The sequence below is a fragment of the Ipomoea triloba genome, chromosome 7, assembly GCF_003576645.1.
Source record: "Ipomoea triloba cultivar NCNSP0323 chromosome 7, ASM357664v1".
NCBI lineage: Eukaryota > Viridiplantae > Streptophyta > Magnoliopsida > Solanales > Convolvulaceae > Ipomoea > Ipomoea triloba.
The window spans coordinates 28,612,361-28,633,781 of NC_044922.1; the positions used below are offsets into that span (position 1 = coordinate 28,612,361).

General features: G+C 36.5%; 4 protein-coding genes across 5 annotated transcripts in view; 3 read left to right on the top strand and 1 right to left on the bottom strand.

The window, feature by feature from the left end:
• The first annotated feature begins 2,478 nt into the window (after nt 1-2,478).
• On the top strand, nt 2,479-4,073 carry LOC116026194 (replication termination factor 2). The gene has a single exon (XM_031267663.1). It carries the CDS (start codon nt 2,703-2,705, stop codon nt 3,861-3,863), a length of 1,161 nt encoding a protein of 386 aa, XP_031123523.1. The 5' UTR covers nt 2,479-2,702; the 3' UTR covers nt 3,864-4,073.
• A 626-nt stretch (nt 4,074-4,699) lies between these two features.
• Nucleotides 4,700-8,042, bottom strand: LOC116024769 (trafficking protein particle complex subunit 5). Its single transcript, XM_031265760.1, has 8 exons — nt 7,868-8,042; nt 7,614-7,702; nt 7,114-7,177; nt 6,100-6,177; nt 5,655-5,731; nt 5,496-5,562; nt 5,297-5,404; nt 4,700-5,053 (listed from the first exon to the last, which is right to left on the bottom strand). Exons 1-8 carry the CDS (start codon nt 7,937-7,939, stop codon nt 5,024-5,026), a joined length of 585 nt encoding a protein of 194 aa, XP_031121620.1. The 5' UTR covers nt 7,940-8,042; the 3' UTR covers nt 4,700-5,023.
• A 1,917-nt stretch (nt 8,043-9,959) lies between these two features.
• On the top strand, nt 9,960-18,601 carry LOC116025673 (FIP1[V]-like protein). Of its 2 annotated transcripts, none has more exons than XM_031266994.1 (9): nt 9,960-11,090; nt 12,601-12,842; nt 13,188-13,314; nt 13,609-13,677; nt 13,772-13,912; nt 14,127-14,228; nt 14,465-14,787; nt 15,277-16,945; nt 17,702-18,601. In XM_031266994.1, the coding sequence occupies exons 1-9, from the start codon at nt 10,074-10,076 to the stop codon at nt 18,245-18,247; spliced, it is 4,236 nt and encodes a 1,411-aa protein (XP_031122854.1). In that variant the 5' UTR covers nt 9,960-10,073; the 3' UTR covers nt 18,248-18,601. The 2 variants fall into 2 exon arrangements, with proteins under 2 accessions (XP_031122854.1, XP_031122855.1); XM_031266995.1 differs by having other exon boundaries at nt 15,280-16,945.
• A 1,472-nt stretch (nt 18,602-20,073) lies between these two features.
• Nucleotides 20,074-21,421, top strand: part of LOC116025565 (DNA-directed RNA polymerase III subunit 2) — an 18,525-nt gene continuing 17,177 nt past the window's right edge. The window contains exons 1-5 of the mRNA XM_031266832.1: nt 20,074-20,160; nt 20,237-20,415; nt 20,520-20,604; nt 20,920-21,041; nt 21,166-21,258. Of these exons, the coding sequence (XP_031122692.1) occupies nt 20,393-20,415; nt 20,520-20,604; nt 20,920-21,041; nt 21,166-21,258 (323 nt within the window). The 5' untranslated portion in view covers nt 20,074-20,160; nt 20,237-20,392. The remainder of the gene's footprint in view (nt 20,161-20,236; nt 20,416-20,519; nt 20,605-20,919; nt 21,042-21,165; nt 21,259-21,421) is intronic.

A 21,421-nucleotide genomic window follows, 5' to 3' on the forward strand; every position in this document is an offset into this window, starting at 1 on the left:
GTTAATCTGTCTTTAATTTCTTTCGGGGGAAGAAAGATCAGATGAGAGGCATGCAGTCCATGGCAGGCCATAACATAATACGTTACGACGTTGTCAGCAACCCATGCATGGATGTATGCAGGATGGAATTAAGTTGGAACTGAAATGATCAAACAACGTAAGCAGTGCATGTATGTTACGTAAAGGCCGCATGCAATGCATGCATATTATATACATTGATCCATTACACTCTCTTATCCTTTCTTCCTTATCCAATTGCATGCATTATATATATTGGTTGTGCAGGGATAAACATAAATTTAATCTATCTGCATTTAATCTACATTGATTGTGCGTATACTTTTGGCATGATCTCATCTATTTATAAGAACGGATCACAGAAATCCAAAAATCTGCCCTATATATATATAAAGAATTATTATTGTTAGTTTTTGTGCAATCTGTTTGGTTTGTATGGGTTGTGAAAAAACAAAAACATCACCCAATCCTCAAATTAATTTATTACACTATCTTGGCTGCTTGAGGCATTATATTGGATGTATTTTATGCCAAATTGAAAGAAAACAAAAACCCAAAAATATCAACATCGTATCATGTTGGAAATTAATTAATTAAACATATATTTTCAACATCGTATGTATGTTGTCCATTATATCTATATTGTTTTGTACACACTTGGCATTATTAACATATCTCAGTATATATATGAATATTTGGAAGATTTATTTGAGCATTTCTCATGTAAATATATTCAAGCAATTAACTCTTTCAAGTGTACTTTCTAAAGAATCAAATGGCCCATTCATGATTAATTAACTAAGAAAAATATTACTGCACTAATAATATTGGATGGGATACTAAAAACAAAAAGGAGAAATGAAAGAGAAATATTGTCTGAAGAAATGAGTTGTTTGTTGGAGGTTGAAAAATATAATGAAGTAGCAGCTAGGTTGGTTGGAGGCTGAAATTCCAAAGACAGACAGAAAAGGAAAGGAGGGTTGGGATGTTGTGGCTCACAAACAAGACTTGACTAATATTATAATGAATGAAAAGTCGCATTTAAGATTTGTTTTTCACGGTAGGATGAGATTTGGTCGATGTCTATCACAAATATTGAGTTTTGAATTTCGATTGAGCCTTTTTAGCTTATGCGTAAAACTGCATAAGTGCACATGCATCTTCATGGGCCTGAGACGGATTTATGAGGTTCATGATATAATACGGTGAAATCGAGAAATCTGGTTATAAAAAATAGTTGATTGGTGTGGGGTTTTGTGTTTTCCACACCCAAATTAGAGCCACACAACCACATCAGGGTTGTTGCATCCATTTTTGCGCATGCTACCATGTCCACAATTTATACCTGGACCACTACACTTCTATTTCAATTTTCAACCACCTTCTACTCATTGCAACCCTACAACTGTGGTTTAGGACTATACATAAACAAACAAAAAAACTCGAGTGAGGATGTTGTAATATTTTTCATATTAATATAAATATAGTTATATTACATATATCGGAAATTATTTAGTGTAAAGTTTGTCTAGACTATTCGGTAAAGAGTTTGACCAAAATAGATAATTAGGTATTTAATTAATTATTTATGTAATACTTATATTGATGCACTACCAAAAAAAATGCACATTGACAAATATTTTTTACAAAATTGTTGTCTTTTATATAAAAATAATAATTTGTCAAATCTTTGACCAAACTTTTTTTTTTCAAAGACAATAGTTTTTACCCAATCATTAGTGTGTTGCCTATAAGTGCATTTAACTATTTTGTAAAAAAAGATACTTCAAAGACAATAATTTTTTAAATTTAGTTGTTGTCTTTGCTTTTTTTAAGACAATAGTTAAAAAAATTGTGAAAAGAGCGATTGAGTCAGTTGAATATAATTGTCGTATGAAATTAAAGATTACGAGTTTAATTATTACTAACACTCTCCCAGTCAAGTCCGTTATATAAGGTCGATCTGTACAAGTGTAATTTATTTTGTGTACACGCTCGAATAAGTTAAAATTGCGGTATTACAATATAGATAAGACCAAAATATTTAATCACGGCAAATTATTGCATGGACCATGGTCCACACAACTGTGTGGACCAAAAATAAAAAATACATTATTTTTGTACTGAAGGTATATTATTTTTGTACTGAAGGTACATTATTTGATAGTATATATATCAAATAATGTACCTTCAGTACAAAAATAATGTACCCTAAAATAATGTACCTACAGTACAAAAATAATGTACTTTTTACTTTTGGTCCACACAGCAGTGTGGACCATGGTCCATGCAATAATGATTGTTTAATCACAGATTGGATCAATTTAAGATTGGGCTTGAACAATATAGTTTCAACCCAATCTGATGGACTATGGACTAAGGCCTATTGCCTATGGGCTACAAAATTGGGTATGAACTGATCCAATTCTGACTATTCATCTGATTATCTGAAAGTCGGTGCACGGAGTTGCGATCAAACCTCGTTTGTTTATATACTTGTTCCTCGTCTCCTGTTGAATTGATTTCTCTCCTTCAGCTGGTAGATTTCTGGGAAAAGCAGAGATCTTCACTTCAATTGCTCTTTTTCCAGGTAAATCTGTTGATTCCGCGTGTTCTCGATCCTTTTTCAATTGTGCATAAACTGTGAAACCGAACCAATTGCGGAAAGCTAAGGAAATCAGAGGATGGATTTGAAAAACCAGAATTTTCAGATTTTCATTCAATCCCCGGACCTCAAAATCCCAACCCGGGCCATAAATTTCGAATCCCCGAACCCTGGTTTCACCATTAAAGACCTCAAAGCATTCATCTTTTCCAAAACCCTAACCCTAATTCAGGACTCTGCCTATTTCACCTTGAATGGGAAATTACTCCCAGATTCTACTCCTGTAAAAAGTTCCCTTATTGCCCCTCTCTCTACCTTGACCCTGCGCCTCCGCTTCCTCGGTGGAGGTGGCGATGGCGGAGCCACCGGGGCCGAGTCCCGTGACTGTTATCTTAAGATGTATGCTGAGAAGAAGCCCGACAAAATTGACCCTAATGAGGTTAGGTTGTCCAAGTGGTTGAATTGTACATTGTCAAATGAGCCTTTGAAGCATCCCGTGGTGATCGATAAGCTCGGGAATTTGTTTAACAAGGAGGCCTTGGTCCAAGCCTTGTTGAAGAAACAAGTGCCTAAACAGTTTGCTTACATAAAGGGGTTGAGAGATATGATTCCAATTGAGTTATCAGCTATCCCGGGTATGGAAGATAGTGACTTGGGTGGCGTGACAAGGTTTCAATGCCCTATCTCGGGGTTAGAGTTCAATGGGAAATATAAGTTCTTTGCACTTAGAACTTGTGGGCATGTTTTCAGTGCCAAAGCTTTGAAAGAGGTGAAGTCTTCAGCTTGTTTGGTCTGTCACAAGGAGTTCATGGAGAATGACAAGATTGTGATAAATGGGAATGAAGACGAGGTTGCAGCATTGAGGGAGAGAATGATGGAGGAAAATGCAAAATTTAAGGATAATAAGAAGTTGAAGAAGGGGAAGAACGGGGATGTAGCTGTAAATGCTGAGGGTGTTGAAGTTACGCGCTTGAGTGGGGCAAAACATGGGATTGAGGATAATAAGGTTGCAGAGAAAGGGAAATCAGAGGTGAATAGGAAAAATAATCCTAATGGTAAGATAGAAGTGAAGAATGTTAACAATGGTGCAAGTAATGGATCAGGAAAGCGATTTAAGGCTGGTGATAATGTACCAGTTAATGCTACCAAGGAGGTGTATGCATCTATTTTTACATCATCCAGGAAGTCTGATTTCAAGGAGACGTATTCTTGTCGGTCATTGCCACTTGGAAGAAACTAATGAGTTCTTGGGATGTATCTCTCACAGTTCTCTTGTCATGCCAAGTATGTAAACTGTGACTTTAAATGGTATGCCCCGTAGTGACACACAGCCACTTTCTGTGTAGTGGTATTTGCTTGATGTAAGAATTAAGATTGTTGCTAGTGACTGTATTTGTATTTTATAATGGTTACTTAATACCAATGTTGCTTCTGCAAGTTTTGATTTTTATTGTTGTTATTCATATTCATTTTTTCTAAAGAGTTCTATGGCAAGATTTTTTTCCTAAAGGATTTGAACTCTGCAACATAGAATTATATGGCAAGTTTGTTGCTTTTCTTTTATTATTATCAAAATACTACACTTAATGCCACCCCTTGATTTTGAAGCTTGACCTTCTCAATTCTCATTCATTAATGGTGTAGTTTCATTGCCAACTTAGTGAAAATATGTTGCTATTGAAAGTGAAAATAATAAGTCTTGTATGGTTAAAATCAGACACCTAAGTCCGGATCATATCATACTGGGCCAGCCATACAAGAAGAGATTCAAACTCTCGACCTCGAATGCACCGCCACTCACGCCAACTAAATTGGTTTAAAAACTATCACATTCGGTTTCACATCAGACCTACCCAAGTTAAAAAGACTGATTGATGATTGAAGGAACAGTTTCTCCTGTTATGCCTATATGTGTGTGTGTGGTGACCCAGAAAAAAAATCATTCTTCTTCAATGCTTGCTGGTTAATGGTTATATATATAAGATGTTTAACAAATATAGATTGTCTATTTCAAAAAAACAAATATAGATTGTTTGAGGCTTTTCTAAATGGCAGTCATAAACTAGAAACTGATTATAAGATGGAAAAAAGAAGTTAAAAGTATGGTTGCAATACCACATAATCTTTCTTCTTCTTTTTTTAACCTCATGTATCAAATCTAGCAAGCATTACAGCTAATAATGTATTTTTCACCAGTTCATCTACACACATTTCTGGATAATGATTGGTTCGTAAGTTTTGCGAATGAACTGGAAAAGTACATGACAAATATCTGATCAAGTCACAGTCAACAATCAGCTTTAGGATTCAAATGATCCTACTAATGAATTACACCATTTTCCTAGAGTTGCCCGTTCTCACTGGTGTAGAATATCTTAAACCAATAGGACATAACAAGCATCAACCTAGTCTTGCTTCTCTTCGTAGAACCTGGAAAAACAAAACTGGTTGGTCCTCGAAGCATTTCAATGAAAAGAATATAGAAAATTGGACCATGACTCAACAAGTTTATTGCCACCATTACAGTATTTAGTATTATGTTGGGGCTTAGAAACATCAGCCTGGGCATAGGTGTACTTAAGAAAGAAAGCGCATGTTTTAGTCAACTGAAGCATAAAACCACAGCAAAGCAACTGGAGAAATGAAGTTTGCATAAAAAATATAAGAGACTACCTCATCAGAAAATTTAATCAAAATGGTAGTCCGAGGTCGCTGCTGCCCCTCCACTGGAACAAAATGGGCAGTTACAACAGCTGGGAAACCGGCATTGTCAAGTACACCCTTTAAAGAAGAAGAAGAAAGAAGCATATCATGTAAAGCCCGTAAGGGTATGGTTGGTAGAAACATAATCAGTTCTGTTCACAGTGCATACCCTTACAATGCCCGCAACAAAAGCTCCACAATTGAAAGCACCCATATCCTTAGGAATTGAAATAAACCTATGAAACAAACCATGCGTGTTATACAGAAATCAGTTATAAGAATGTAATTTACAAAGTGGATAACAAATATAGCATCAAGAAAATGCTACCTGTTCACAAGGAGCTCCTTTTCGCTGATCATATATTCATCTTCATGTTCAGTGCCCTTCTCAAGGGAGTCAGCAACCTGGTTCAATGCAAAAATCTAATATAATATACCATCTCATTTTCCAAATTCTCATAGCAGAAAGTTTGAGCAACTGAGTAGAAATCTATAAGAGCTTAACACCAGTAAAACATGACTTTCTAAAATAAACAAGGCAGAAAGAAAACACTCAGGTTACAAATAAAGCCCAATAAAATAAGAATGTGAATGTAAACTTTCTAACTTTTCAGATTTCTAAAACATTAACTTACAATTTACCCCCATGATGTGAAAAAAAAGTGATTTTTTAAAAATTTCTAATGCAAGACAGTACAAATTTCATGAACATTGATAGTTAGAAAGAAACCCATTGGTAAGCAATCAAAGATGGTGAAAAAGGTGTAACTAACCTTTCCAAACAAAACCTTCCACACAGTGCTGTGCACAAAGGACAAAATACCTAGCAACCGTGTCTCCCTTCTATTTCCCTGTAGCATTAAGACAATGTTATAGAAGAAGTGATAAAAAGGCATCAAGATAAAGATCGAAAAGAAAGGCGTTTAAACCGGAATTGCTAGTCTTCCAAATTTGAACAGGATCTGTAATATCATTACAGTCCTGGGATAAGCTACAATATAACAATAGCATTATAGCAACCATACTCAGTAAAAAGAGGGATTTAAAAAAAAGGCAATGTTACTGACATCATACATTGTCTCACAAGCAAGGGAAAAGTTCAATAACTTTAGTAGTCATAGGTTGTCAGAAACAAGCTCCAATGAGTATGCTGCTGCTAGTAATAGAGATGTATGAGAATCCTGGACAATCCAGAAAGAGCAATAGGCATCCAAACCATTTTTCCATTTGTGATTCTTAATTTTATCTTTAGTTCAGTAAACCTCCCCTTTTTAATGGTTAGAAAAAGCGATAAAGACCTAATAAAAAACATTGACAGTACACCATAAAATACTTACTGCAGGAAAGAATATTTGCAAACCACACTCATTTGCCCTTTGAGCCTCTCCCCTTTTCAAGCATGACAAAATAAATATAGTACCAGGTTTGGTTACAAAATATTCTTAAACCGCCCATGAACACATATAGATGTAGCCCAAAGAATTTGTAATTTTGTATTGCATGTGCTCAACACATATTTCAAATTCCATGTGAAGTTTATCCATTATTAACATGCCCTACAGCATAAAAGAAGAGCAAGCATGATTTAAGCCAATCTGAGGTTGAAAACCAAGCGCTTGGAATTACATTGTCTAGGCATAGATCATATAATCATAACAGAGGCATCAGCTCACCCCCTCACCCAAAAGAGAAAATGATAAATGGCATATGAACACAGTTTAAAAGTACTTCAAAAGATAATATCCAGCAGATCTTTAAGAAAAATATTAAGGTTTTGGAATAGTTACCTTTTCTCGATGGCAGAGAAGTTCCAGAACTCGTGCCCCAACAGCATAGCCTGCATCCTCTAACCTGCTCCAGATCCAAAAGTAATCATCATCATTTAGAGTAAATGAGTAATCATTGCCATCTGGAATTGTTGAACTGTTTTTGCAAAGTCTATAATATACATATATTAGGGCTTCTTTCCTGCAAATCTATAACCATCAGATCCATACTAGCTAAAGCCTTAAGCTGCTATACACTAACATATCAGTAGAAAATATACAGTAATTTTCCATTGCAGGGCAATATTTTTTATGCATCCAAAGGTATAGATGTGATCCATTCACAGAAAACAATCTTCACTTTAAACCAGCTCATCTAAATATAATATAGAAAAAGTTTTCTAATGTTAACTATCCTGCGGCAGAAATTTTATATCCATTCTCATAAAATGCCACAAGTATATTAAAACATGAGAAAGAGCTGAAATTAAGCTATTGAAAAGAGGCAGATCAAGGATCACCTTCTTTCCAATTCAGCAATGTTATCAACTTGGGTCTGATTGTACTGAACAAGCTCCGAGAACAAGAATGCAAACGCGCTCAAACTAACCTGCAAAACGATCCATTTCATCAAAATTCACCTTGAACAGAGCTTCCTTATTTTCTCAACCACTGGCTAAGGAAATCAAATCCCATGTTTATTGAATACACGGATAATTCGCCAATTCAGAGAATTGTATCTTAAAGATCTAAAGTTTGAAATATGTGCATATACCTCTTGTTTGCCCTTGCTGAGAGGTCTATCGAGAACGTTAGTGTATTGCTTGATTTTCCCAACTCCTATCATCCTCACTGTCCGCAGATCGACTAGCTCTGCGCCTTTTTTCTTCTTTGTTTCAGCTTCTTCGAGGGGTTTGTGAGTCGTGAGATGATAAATCTTAAGAACCAAACAAGCCTTTTCTTTTCACCCCGTTGAGGTTAGTGCCATATTAATTTTGATTTTCTCTTAATTTTTGTTTCAATTAATTTAATTGGCTTTTTTTTTTTTTAACAATTTAATTGGCTTTGATTTACTTAGAAAGCTCATCCATCACTACTCATGTGTGTTTTAACCTTTTTGGTGATGCTCGCCTTGTTACTTTAGTTGGTAAATGACTATAATAATATAAATTAGTCTGAATTGTCTATATAGCTCAAATTAAAACAGTTAAGATAAATTACGGAAATATAAACTTGAAATCTTAGCTTAATTGTTTATGGCTTTTCCCATTTGATAATGGAGTTTCGACCAGAACCACACATGTTTCCTTGCATGTGGCTCGTTCGTGCTTTTTGAGGCGCTGTTTGTGCCTATGTTCCTTTCGTTGTAATATTTCGGAATCGAGATAATGCTCTCAGAGATCTTCCTTTCAACGAGACATTCTGAACTCCTTTATTTCATTTCTCATACCAGGCGACTACATGCCCATGTAGGTAATCTACTGATCCAAGGTTGTAATGGCGGATCATTATCAGATAAACTACACTCACATAAAAAGAGTTTTATTGCTTAGCCGTGAAATGTTTTGATTCGATAAATTTTTCTAATCCGCTTAGGTTATTTTTTTATAGTATCGAAGCCAATCAGCAAGCCAGCCATTCTTCTCCCATTAAACTTTTTAATCCTTTGCTCTTTTTCCTTCTCGATATTTCCAATAGTTTGAGTTTTCATCTAATTTGATTGATTTGTTATCAATTACTTACCTTTTAGTGTCATCATTTTAACATTTCATTTAAATAAACTTATTTTAAACATTTACAATGCATATAAAATACACTAGACTAAGTAAATCTGTGAGCACATCTTTTTTTTTTCTTTTTTTTTTTTCATTTTGTTATACTTACAATAGCACTAGTAAATTGAAGGGGAAACAAACTTTGTATTAACAATTAGACTTCAATAAATAAATACATAAATACAAACAACATCGTTTATAACTAAATTACGCGTTATAGCGCGCTCTTGTTAATGTGGCTATTGCATTGAAAAAGTTGTACTGAGTAACATTTACTATTTTTTTTATAAGGAAAATCAGTTCATTTTTTCGGAAAATGACTTACATAATTTTTTCCGGTAAGTCATTTCTTTGAATCGCCAAAATGGCCGTTTGGCATGTTCTCGACCAAAACCAAGCCATATTACCCATAGCCGGAAATGGACCAATGAGGTTGGGAAACCGACTGAAACATTAAAAAATATATATATAAATAACATTATTTTAATATTATTATAATTTTTATATTTTAAATAAAATAATTACATTGTTTAATTATACAATTCTATCCATTTTTCAGAAAATAAACTAAACACACAAAAATAGTTTTTCAGAATACATCAAAACACTGTAAATGAAAATATTTTTCCAAAAGATGACTCATTTTCCAGAAAATATTTTTCCAGGAAGTCATTTTCCTGCTCTCCAAACGGACTCTTAAAATCATACGAAAATACACCTTCATTAAAAAAGTAAAATATATGCTAATTAGATAATTGCAACGATTGGTGATCTACCAATAACCTTACATAGTTTCATATACCACAATATGATACAATTTATTTGGATAATTTTTTTAACAAATAAAAGTCAAAAGGTTTACTTATTAGGAGATATCAATTAAAATTATTAACTCATATGTTATTTTATTTGTTTGTTTGTTTGTTTGTTTTTTTTTTTTTTTTTTTACATATGGAGTAATAAATAATGAGCATAATATTTGTAAAATGTAAGGGGGTGTTTGGGTAGAGTAGAGTGGGGTGGTGTGGGGTGGTGTGGGAGAGGGGGGAGGGGGGTGACAATTGACAAAGAGTAGCTAGGTATACGAAAGATTTGCTTATGCTCCTCAACAGCAGTCCTCAAAACCCTCGCTTGAGGATTTTCTCTTCCTGATCGCTCCTCTCCCTCGCTCTCTAAAACTTCTTCTTCTCTCTCTCTCTCTCCGTCATGGAAGACGACGATGAGTTCGGAGATCTCTACACTGACGTCTTACGGCCTTTCACGGCGTCGTTGCAATCCGAACAGCCGCCACCTGTTGCGCACAGCCTGGGTGGAGGAGGTGGAGCAGCAGCAGAAGCATCCAAGGCTACTGAAACGTCGGCGTTTCAAACCCCCCGGATCGATCCCAAAGTCGATGAAGATGATAGGGGGATCATATTCGGAGCTCAGAAATCGAATTGTGACCCGAATTTGAGTTCCGGTTCTTCTGTTAATGTTCAAGAGAAAACCCTAGCTACTCAACCCGAAGAGAAACAGCCCAGGCCCAACAGCTCGGATTTTAATCTGAGTTTGAATCCACAATCAGGACAGTCTGGGGGTTCGATTGGGGTTGGGGTTGGTGCAAACGAATCGGATTTGGGAGCCAGGGTTTTTGAGAAAAGTGATGTAAAATCACGGGATTGGGCTTTTGGGGACTCGACTTTCACGGATGAAGCTAACATTGATGTTGTAGTGGAAGAGAGGGATGATAAAGACGATGATTTGGTGCAAAAAGATGAAAATATTGATAAGCCTATGGGTAGAAGTGAAAATTGTGGGAGTTCTGTGGTTGAAGCAGGAGGTTCAGAGCACATGATTCCGGGGCTGTCAATTCCAGGTGTTTCAGGAGTCCCAGAGACTTGTGGTGACAAGGCTTTAGATGACGAATGGGATAGTGACAGTGACGATGATGATTTGCGCATTGTGTTGAATGACAACAATCATGGACCTATGGGAATGGACAGAATGGGAGGTGATGGTGATGATGACGACGATGATGGGGACCGTTTGGTTATTGTAGCTAACAGTGATGATCCCAGTCATCAACCAATGGCTGAGGAGCAAGAATGGGGTGAAGAGCTGGGAAATTCTGCTGATGGGGAGAGGAAGGAGGATGCAGCAAAAGTGAATGTTGGACCAGGATATGCGCCAAAGATTGGGTACAGCAATCATGGGTACCACCATCCATATCATTCACAGTTTAAGGTCAGTCGTGACGTTGACACCTGGGGTTTGTGCTTCCTCATCTTGTTTGATCAGACTATGAAATGTAAATTGACTTATAGTTGTCATGTGATGTGGAACTAGTGATTATAAACTGGTCAGAATTGTTGAATGCACTGGTAAAATGGATAGTTGTACTGATTTTGATATTAATGAAATTGTTTTCTTTTTTTTGCTTTTCCAATTTTGTGCTGATCTTTGTTAGTTTACATAGCAGTCACTGGTTAGTGCTATACGAAACAGCTTGGAGATTCTCAACATGTTTGCCAGACAAAAGTTCTAAATAAAAAAAATATACGGTTTATAATATGAATTGAAGTCCCATCAGTGCTTTAGCTATGCAATTAAGATTTTAAATTGCCAAAATCAAATGATTTTTTTTTGGTTTAAAATAATGCTGAAGAGTGACTTCTGAGCAATTTCAGTTTCTATCTCATGGATGTAATCATGTAAAATCATGATGTAATGCCTTAATCATTTCCGATTACAAATGCTCAATCACACTGGATGTAGAGTTACTAGGAAAGATCTGTTTCTGCAATTTGAAGTTCTGGTTCTACTGGGTTTTTCTTGTACATAAAAATGGCTTTCATTTTGACTTGGTTTTCCCCTGCCTCTACTCAGTTATTGGATAGTTGCATTCTGGCCAATTAAGCATATTCATTATGCCATTTGAATTCATGCAACATGAGTTTTATTCTGTAGAAGCAAGGGATGGAATTCTTAAGTCATGTATACCAAGTAACACCATGTTACTTTAGGTATTTTCCCTAAGTAGTGGATTTCAACTCAAATGGCGAAGGGATAATTGGTTATGATAATATCTTACTGGTTTTATCATTCATTAGGTTTTAGCAAATTTTACAAATATAGGAGTGTGGTTTTTATAGATGTAATCCACCAGCTATGCATTAGCAGCAAAAGAATAATTTCTTGATGTTCCTAGATTATGAGAATTTGCTGTCTTAGATGAACTAATAATGAATGAAATAGTTAAATTAGATGAAAGCATCTATGCTGCAGACCTATGGTGGTTAGGTATAGGAAATTGGTGCAAAAGTATCTCAATTTAGATGATCATAAACTAGAGAGTATGTGGCTTTACATGTATTGATATTCTTTCTTTGGTTTAAGTACTGACTCATATGTTGGATCCCAATGATACTTGCTGATATAGAATTGTTGAACAAAGAATTTTTGTTGCCAACTTTTGTCTCGGAAATATGAAGTTCTACACAGAATATTCTCTTTTTGTCCTTGATTGGTAAATTCCATACTGTGATAACATGCAATCATCTTTTTCTAAATGCTCTTCAGAGAAATGACATCTTTTCATTTGGATAAATGTCTGTTTAGAGCACCTTGTTTAGTTTATTTTAATACTATTTGGAGGAAAAGTCAGCATGGGAATGTTATATTCAATTATTAGTTGTAGCCACATACCTTAATGGAAAGCTTCTGACCTCTTTTCTGCTTCGTGAACTTTTGTTAGTATGTGAGACCTGGTGCTGCACCAATTCCTGGAGCTCCTCCTGTTGGTCCTGGAGGAACGCCTGGTCAAGTTCACCCACCAGTCAATACCAGCCTTGTTGCTGGACGTGGAAGAGGAGATTGGCGACCACCAGGTATGAAAGGTGCTTTAACAATGCAGAAAGGTTTTCCGGGGTATAGTGCCTGGGGAAGCAATCCATCAGGGCGTGGAATTGGGTTGGACTTCACCCTTCCATCACACAAGTAAGTTTGTTAGTATGTCAGTGCTTGTTTTTGACTTAGTTATGATGATATCAAACATTTTCGTTTAGCCAGGCTTATATTAGTTTTATACTTGATGTAAATGTATGTTATGTGTGTATAATCACCTTGAAATTGCATTAATTAGTAGTGGCTGTGACCATGCTGTCAAAGCCTAATTTTCATTCAATGAGTTTAGGATTAAAATGTATCGTGAGCCTACTTTTAATTCAAATAAAGTGAGCAGCATGGTAATTCAAGATGTATTGTGAGCCTAATTTTGCTAGTATATTTCAGCACTCTGTTTTAGTATGTTTTCACATGCTTTTGGCCTTCTTGTCTTATCAGGACCATATTTGAAGTTGATATTGACAGTTTTGAGGAAAAACCTTGGAGACTCCAAGGCATTGACATGTCAGATTTTTTCAACTTTGGCTTGAATGAAGAAAGTTGGAAAGATTATTGCAAACAGCTGGTTGGTTTAAGCCCACTATTTCATTTTATTTTTGATTTCCAATATTGTCCTTGTATTTGACTTTTTTACTGTTTATTACCCAAGTTCCCTTTTCCAAAATGGTTGGAGCTTAAGGAGATGGAATTTTATTTACTTTTATAGGAATGGTTATAACAAAAGCATGTCATCTTTGAAATTAGGTCATCTTTTCTTCTTTGTTCTCAAATTGGGAAACAGGCAGTGGTGTGCCATAGATAGCATATATAAAGCATGCAACCCAGATAAAAAAAATTATTTGCTACATGATACTTTCAGGAACAACTTCGGCTTGAGTCAACTATGCAGGGAAAAATTCGAGTTTATGAAAGTGGGAGGACAGAACAGGTGATACTTTACTTTTGAATATTATAAGCCCAAGCGTGTGTAGATGACTTTTTTGTGTTTGTGTTCTGAATCTTAAATCTTCTGGCATTTGCAGGAGTATGATCCAGATCTTCCACCTGAGCTTGCTGCAGCAGCCGGTATTCAAGATATTCCATCTGAAAATGCAAATCTTGGGAAGACTGAAGCTGGTCAAAATGACTTAGCAAGAGGATCTATGCGTAGCAGGCCACCATTGGTAAGTAAATCATTACCTCCATGAACTAAGGATATCTTTCATGGATTCAAATCTTGAATTTGAGCATATTTATAGGGTTTTATGATTTTCATTGAAATATTATATTTACCCTTCTTCTACACCTACTATCCTTAAGAAGAGGAAGTAAAAGAGTATTGGTGACATCTTAGTTTTGCTATTTTCCTTCTCAATAATCTTGTGTACCTTACTACAGCCCAGTGGAAGGCCAATACAAGTGGAAAGTGGTTCTGGTGATCGCCTCCCATCCATAGATACACGACCACCAAGAGTTCGTGATTCTGATGCTATTATTGAGGTGATTTCTTTTTCCTTCAGCAGTATTTTATTTTATTCTTTTTTTTTTTTTTGTTGCTTTCTTCCTAATCCCCCCCCCCCCCCCCCCCCCAAAAAAAAAAAAAAGAAGAAGCATTAAATCCTTTGCTGAGTCTCTCTTCATGTTGGATTATTCACTCATTTGACTTTTATGACCCTTTTTCTTTGGTGCATATTGTACATACCTCACACAAGTGGCTGTTGCTTTTTGGAAAACAGATAGTCTGTCAAGGCAGTGCTGATGATGACAACAATTTGGAACAAGGAAATCAACCATCAAGAGAGGGTATAAGAGGAGGTGATGAAATTGGAGTTCTCCAGCAAGAAGATACTCATGTGGATGGTTTCCAGCATGCTTATAATGGTTGGAAGAGAGAATTTGGTAGCAGAAGAGCAGACTTTAATTCTGGACCTTATGACAAGAGTCGAAGTGATCGAGTTGTGATTCTTCCTTCAGAAGAACCTGATTCATATCATCCTGATTCCAGGGGACAGACATCTGTGTACCCTGGCAGGAAGCATGCTGTTGCACATGACTCGAAGTATGGAGTAATTTTAAACAGTTATTTGTGTTTCTTCAGTCTAAACTATTCTGCTTTACATAGAATATATAGGTTGAACAACTTGACTTCTGCTTTGATTATTCTTCTTGTGCTTTTCCTTTTTGTTGAGAATAATATTCATTTTACTAATTTGGCATCAGATGCAGTCCTTTCCCCAAACGTGGGATTATTATATGATAAAACTATAAGCTGTTGAACTAAAATATGCCCTTGGTGAGAATTCCTATTTAAGAGGGCTGAAACAATTTTTAGTTATGTATTTTTCTGATGTGCCTTTGGTTTCATTCTTAAAAAGAATCAACAAAGCAAGCTCCTGTATTACTTTCATGTTCTCAAAGTTACTTGCACTTAATTTTGCTTTCAAAAGTGTGAATTTGCATATTGGATTGACAAATGTTTACTTTTTTTTTTTTTTTTTTTTTTTTTTTTTTTTTTATCTTTTATTTTATAATTTCTGATGAATACCAGTAGGGAAAAGGGAAGAGCACGCTGCAGATCCTCTGATATTGGTGCCAGTGAAAGTCCAAAGGATAAACAGATAGATGCTGATAATCAGAGGGAAGATTCACTTAGTGTTGGTGATAGGCGAAGTCCTCTTTCATCATCTCCTGTATCAAATAGATCAGTGCAGGAGTCGGGTGTTGAAAATAATGATAATCTGCATGATGAGTTAGTTCCAGCGCAGAAAAATTCTGGAATGGAGAGGGGTAAAATCTCTGTCGATGAAAGAACCAATTGTGAGAAAATGAAGGATGACAGTGTAATTAATACTGCTAAAAAACATAAGCTCAGTTCACAACTTGAGGAGCCATCTCCTCAAGAAACTGATGGTGGAGAAGATTCAAAGGCAGCAAGAAGTAGTGAAAACAGCAAAACAAGGTCCGGAAGCAGCAAAGACTATCATAAATTACATGATGGTCTTGAGGAAGAAGTTCAAGATGAACGTTTTGCACATGTGGATGATACGAGGCAAACAGGTGGAGAAGAGGATCGATTACGAAGAAAAGGCCGTGATGAGAAAGAAACAGAGAAACACCGAATGATAGTGAAAGGGAGGGAAGATTCTTATTTGCGCAAAGGATATGATTCTAGCTCAGCCCATCATTCACACACTAAAACATCCATTGCAGACAGGCGTAAAGAACGTGATTACTCTGATGTGGCCTGGCAACACAGGGATGACGATTTGCATGGGAGAAGGTCTAAAGTGGAAGACTCGCGAAAGAGAGAGCATGGGGATGAAATTGAATCCAAGCACCGGAACAAGATTCGAGATATTGATAGGAGTGAAAGAGAAGGACGCCATCCATTAAGGAAGCAACTTGACAATGGCAGTTTGAGGCCAGATCATGACAAAGATGCAGGATCACGGCACAGGGAAAGGGATGATTTGAAGAATCGATATGATAATATAGATGATCGTCACAGCAAAAGAAGGAAGGAAGATACAAAATTAAGTAGGGAACATGTGGATAGGGAAGAAACTTTGCATTCCCGTGGAGATGGCACCCTACGCCGTAAGAGAGAGAGAGATGACATTTCAGATCAACGGAAGCGAGATGATCAAAGATTAAGAGATGATGATCAGCACTATGCCAGGTACAAAGATGAGCCATTGTTTCAGAGTGAGCGGGGTGAGAGGCATAGGGAGCGTGATGAATGGTATAGGCCTAAGCAATCCCATGATGAAATACTGTCAAAGAGGGACAGGGATGAAGGGCGTGGTGGATTGCGGGTGGGTCGAGCTGCTGAAGAGAAATCATGGGCTGGCCTTTCTAGGGGGAAAGATGAGTACAAAGGTTCTGACAGAGAATACCATTCAAAGGATGCAGGGAGGCATGTTGAGCATCTCAAACGAAGGGAACGAGATGAAAATGGAAGTCCTTCACGACATAGGAGCCGTGAAGATGGATATGGACGGGGGCACCAACCTAGTACTGATGAGAGGAGAGCTAGGAATGAAAGGGTAAGCACTCGTCAAGATCATGCTGCATATGAGTCAGATAGTTCCAAGGTTCATGAAAAGAAACGTAAAGAGAATTCAACAAGAGATAAAGTACCTGAAGCTGGTGATAAGAACTCCTTTCTTCCTTCAAACCTAAATGAAGATGATCGCAGTGGAAATGCTAGTGAGACGGTATGTTAAATCTTTGCATGAAGTGGCATAAGATTAAAAGATTGTGACAGTAACCTATACTACTCAAAATAGTTTAGTGGAGGACAGAGCTGTAATAGGACAATTGGTTTGCCTGAAGCTGTGTTCTTTATTAAAAATTTTATTGGCGGTTTTTAAGAACTAGTAATTTCAATTCTTATAATTTAAATTCTCTTATTCTCATAAATTTACTTTGTGTTCAATTTGCTCTTAACATACAGTGTCAGTATATATTGTGTCCCTACATCCATGAAGGTTTATCTGTACTATGTCCCTACATCCTTGCAGATTTTCATTTCACTGTCAGTATATACTGTGTGTCTGTGTCCCTACATTCATGCAGGTCCTTGTTACCATGTGCCACATATATATTCTGTCAAATATTCTTGTTTTAAGTATGGAGTTTTTCATTTATCTCTAACAAAATAGTAAGTTTAAAAGACTGGCTTGCTTAGTGTACTAGCGCGAAATCTGGAATTCTGGATGAAGTTAGGTAATGAGGTCTTCTCCTACCATTTTACCCCCTTTGTCAAGTGCTGTTGCATTGACTGGTATGTCGTGGGTTCAAGACATGGAAACACCCTATTTGCAAGTAGATGTAAGGTTGCATAGATCTACTTCCTTGCCTTTAACACTAACTCTGCTTGTGTGGGATTCTTACATACCAGGTCTGTCCTTTTCTTAGTAAATGGTTTCTCTGAACTTCTTTAATTGAAAACATTTTTCCTTCTATTTCAGGTGAGCTTGAAGCGTAAAATTGAAAAAGGAAGTGATGAGAATGTGCGTCAATCTTCCAAAAAACATAGGGAAGACGCTTCTGATGATGATGAGCAGCCAGACTCGAGGAGAGGACGTTCCAAATTGGAAAGATGGACAAGCCACAAGGAAAGAGATTTTAGTGTCAACATGAAGTCATCTACTTCCTTAAAGATAAAAGAGAATGATGCATACAACAGCACTGGACCTTCCTCTGATAGACAACATCCTAATGAACATTCTAAGAAGGTGGAAGACAACCAGCAATTGCAACAGAATGATAAAACTAGTGTTCCTGAGATTAATAATGTTGATGTGAAACGAATGGAGGATAAACACTTGGAGACTGTTGAGAAGTTGAAGAAGCGAAGTGAGCGATTCAAGCTTCCCATGCCTGGAGAAAAAGAAGCAACGACGACCAAGAAGATGGAAAATGAAACTTTTCCTTCTGGGCAAGCAGAGGCCCGTCCAGATTCAGAGGTCAAGCCAGAGCGTCCACCACGGAGGAGGAGGTGGACCAGTAGCTAGAGTTGCAGACCAATTACTGTTTTAATGGGGTGCTGTGATTGCTACTTTTTTTGAGCCAAACTCTGCTTGCATTTATTTCTCCCATGCGGATGCTATTGAGAGCCTTGGACAGCTGCTGTTTCCAAATGCCCTCATTCAGGATTTGGGGTTATTTTGTACCTCCAAAAAAGGCTTTCCCGTTCTATAGCCATGTTTTATTTGATTTGAATTTTACTTTGTTCAGAAAAGGATTCAGATATACTATAAATGTAACATTATACCAGCCTGGTGACAAGGCTCACAGAATTTGTACTCCTTTGAGTTTTACTTAGACATCAATTTATACTGTTACACGAGTAGATGTTGTTTCAGTTACCTTGGATGTGGTGTCATACCATGACTACAAGTAAAAGGGTCATTTTATTGCAGGCCCTTTGAGATTGCATCAGAAGAGGTTGCAGAAAATCTGTGAAGTGTCTCTCATGAAGGTGGGAATTGTTGTGTGAAGTTGGGCACAGGTGCACTGTTTCTACATGTGTTAGTATCCTTCATAGTATGGGATCCATGTAGCTGCCCAGTAGGAGATTGTGATCAAGGCTTAGATGAGTAGAGTTACATATAACCATTCGCTTTTTTCTTGCTATGAATGCAGTTGCTGAAGACAAATTTTTGCTGCATAAGTTTATAAAGGCCTAGTCTTTGTTTAGCAACTTATGTTGGAGTTTATGTGCAATTATATATATAGAGATAATTTTTGTGATTTTGAGATATTTGTATTTTTATACTAGGTGTATATGGAAAGTATAACAGAACATTGAAAATGAACGAATAATAATTGTATTGAACGTATTATCAAAATTATATTGATAGAATTACCATTCTTAGTACATTGCCATAGAAAACTACAGGATGGATAGTGCATCTAGTAATTTCAGACATGAAATAAAAACAAAATGGTAAAGTATCAAATGACTTACGGACTGATTCAGTGTGTGTTATTTTGTTTTTGTTTTTCTTTTTTTTTTGTTCATTTTATTTTTTGAAATATTCTTTTTACTGTGTCTGAAATACTTTGATTATTTTCAAAGATTTAATTTGAATTGGCCACAATAATTGAATTGATTTTTTTTAATGTACTTTGGTGTAATAGTTCCCTAAGTACCAGTAATAAATAAGGCCATGGGAAAAGGAATTGAAAGAAGAAGTGAATATATATATATATATATATATATATAGGGAAAAAATGTTTAATAAATATAGTATGTCATTCGACTTAATGTGCAATTGAGCTAAAAGAATTGAATATATATATATTCACGGCTGGAAGCATGAGTTGGTGCAGTTGAAAATTTGTCCAGATTAGTAATTTAACAGTTGTGACTAGAAGCATGAGTTCGTATCCAATAATAAGTACATCGTCTTGAGCTCGTATTTTTATAGTCAATTTCATTTAGAAAGTAACGTGGTTACCGTTAGCTTGGATGTAATTCTCGTCTAGTTGTAGCGGGTGAAATTATGATACGTTCACTATACCACCGAATTTTAGAGTACGGTAGATAGAAGTCACATGCATAACTCATCGTGTAGTATTTCATCGAAAACACTTTTGGTACAAATAAGTCATACACAACCTTTTTAAAATTACATTGTTGCAATGACATGCAGGTAAAATAAGCGATTGGCACTTGTATAACTTTTTACGACTTGAATGTATTTATACCCGCCAAATATATAATTTTTTAGAAAATACAATCAACAATGTATTTTTAAAATAAGAAAAAAAAAAACATAACACGCCTCCTAGGCCTAAGCCCAACTAACATATCCTAGTATCCAACTATCAATCTCTTCCTTCTCTTAGGTCCCATGTAGTCATATTTCTCCGGCCGAAAAAGCTCCCGCGCTCTGTTTCTAACTGTACTGCGTTTAGTAGGGTATAAGAGGGGGTTTTGGGGCTGTTATATATAAATTTTTTTTTTTCATTTGTTTAGCTAATTAGATATCCTCCAGGCTTCGCGTCTCTCTGCTGCTCTGCGCCTCTGCATCGCCAGTTGCCCAGTTCGCCACTGCCTCGCGCTCGCCTAGTCGCCTCCCACTGCGTCGCCACCGGCCACCGCCCTCGAGCCCTCGACACCAGCCACAGCCCTGAGCCAACCAGGTTTGGTCATGGGATACGATGGCGAGAATGAGTATGTATACCTTGATTTCACGTCTCTAATTTACCGGCATTCTGTATTCATCTTAGAGCTCCGATAATAATAATTTTTTTTTGGCTGGCTTGTCTGTAATCCAGGAACCCCAAAGTTGACAAGCAATTTCTCTCGTCCCCAGTTAAAAATTTAGTCGACAAGTTTCAGCTTCTTCCCGAATTCTTGAAGGTAATTAATATCTGTTTTAATTTATTATTATGCTTTTTTACTTACCATTTAATAAGTTATCATCTGTTTGTTTGGAGTTTCAAATCAAATTACTATAGGGAGTGTTATGGTAGAAGCAGCAGTGTTATTGAAGGGCCATAGGCGTTCATCTGTGATTGTTAGGAATACCCCCCAAAAAAAATCTATGTTCACTTAATTGATTACATTTTTTTATGCTCTCTCTCGAGGTAATATACTAATATATGCTTTTGTGTTTCATTTTGTTCTTAGTTAGTTTAAAGTTTTCTTCTTTTCTTTTTATGTATAAAATTGTAGGTGAGAGGATTGGTGAAGCAACATTTGGACTCGTATAATTACCTTATTAGGACAGATATAAAGAAGATTGTCCGGGCAAATAATGAGATCAGATCAGCAATTGACCCTAGTATTTTTCTCCGGTGAGTCTTCATTATCTCTTAAGTAGCCGTTATAAGTACCTCCAACAATTTCATTTTAAAAATTTGTAAACTTGATGTCCCACTACAGTCATGATTGCATACCAAACCCTTTTCATTAATGCAGGTACACAGATGTTTGGATTGGCGAACCATCAATGATAATTGATGGTGCGACAGAGAAGTTGACTCCACATCAATGTCGGCAATCAGACACCACGTCAGTACCTATTTTCATTTTAGTGTCTTTTGTCATTGCTGAGCTCTTTCCTGTTGGATGTGCTCTTGGGGATAAGTAGTGCAATTTTTGGTGAAGCAAAATCAAAACTTTATATTGAACTCTATAACTTCCCCTTACACCCCCCCCCCCCCCCCCCCCCCCC

Coding starts and splice junctions, on each gene's coding strand:
- LOC116026194 (XM_031267663.1), top strand. CDS start 2,703: ATGGATTTGAAAAACCAGAATTTTCAGATTTTCATTCAATCCCCGGAC.
- LOC116024769 (XM_031265760.1), bottom strand. CDS start 7,939: ATGATAGGAGTTGGGAAAATCAAGCAATACACTAACGTTCTCGATAGA. Junction 7,178..7,613: donor ATTGCTGAATTGGAAAGAAG/GTGATCCTTGAT, acceptor GATCTGGAGCAG/GTTAGAGGATGCAGGCTATG. Junction 5,054..5,296: donor TGATTAAATTTTCTGATGAG/GTAGTCTCTTAT, acceptor TTGTTTTTCCAG/GTTCTACGAAGAGAAGCAAG.
- LOC116025673 (XM_031266994.1), top strand. CDS start 10,074: ATGGAAGACGACGATGAGTTCGGAGATCTCTACACTGACGTCTTACGG. Junction 12,843..13,187: donor TTCACCCTTCCATCACACAA/GTAAGTTTGTTA, acceptor TTGTCTTATCAG/GACCATATTTGAAGTTGATA. Junction 13,315..13,608: donor AAGATTATTGCAAACAGCTG/GTTGGTTTAAGC, acceptor TGATACTTTCAG/GAACAACTTCGGCTTGAGTC.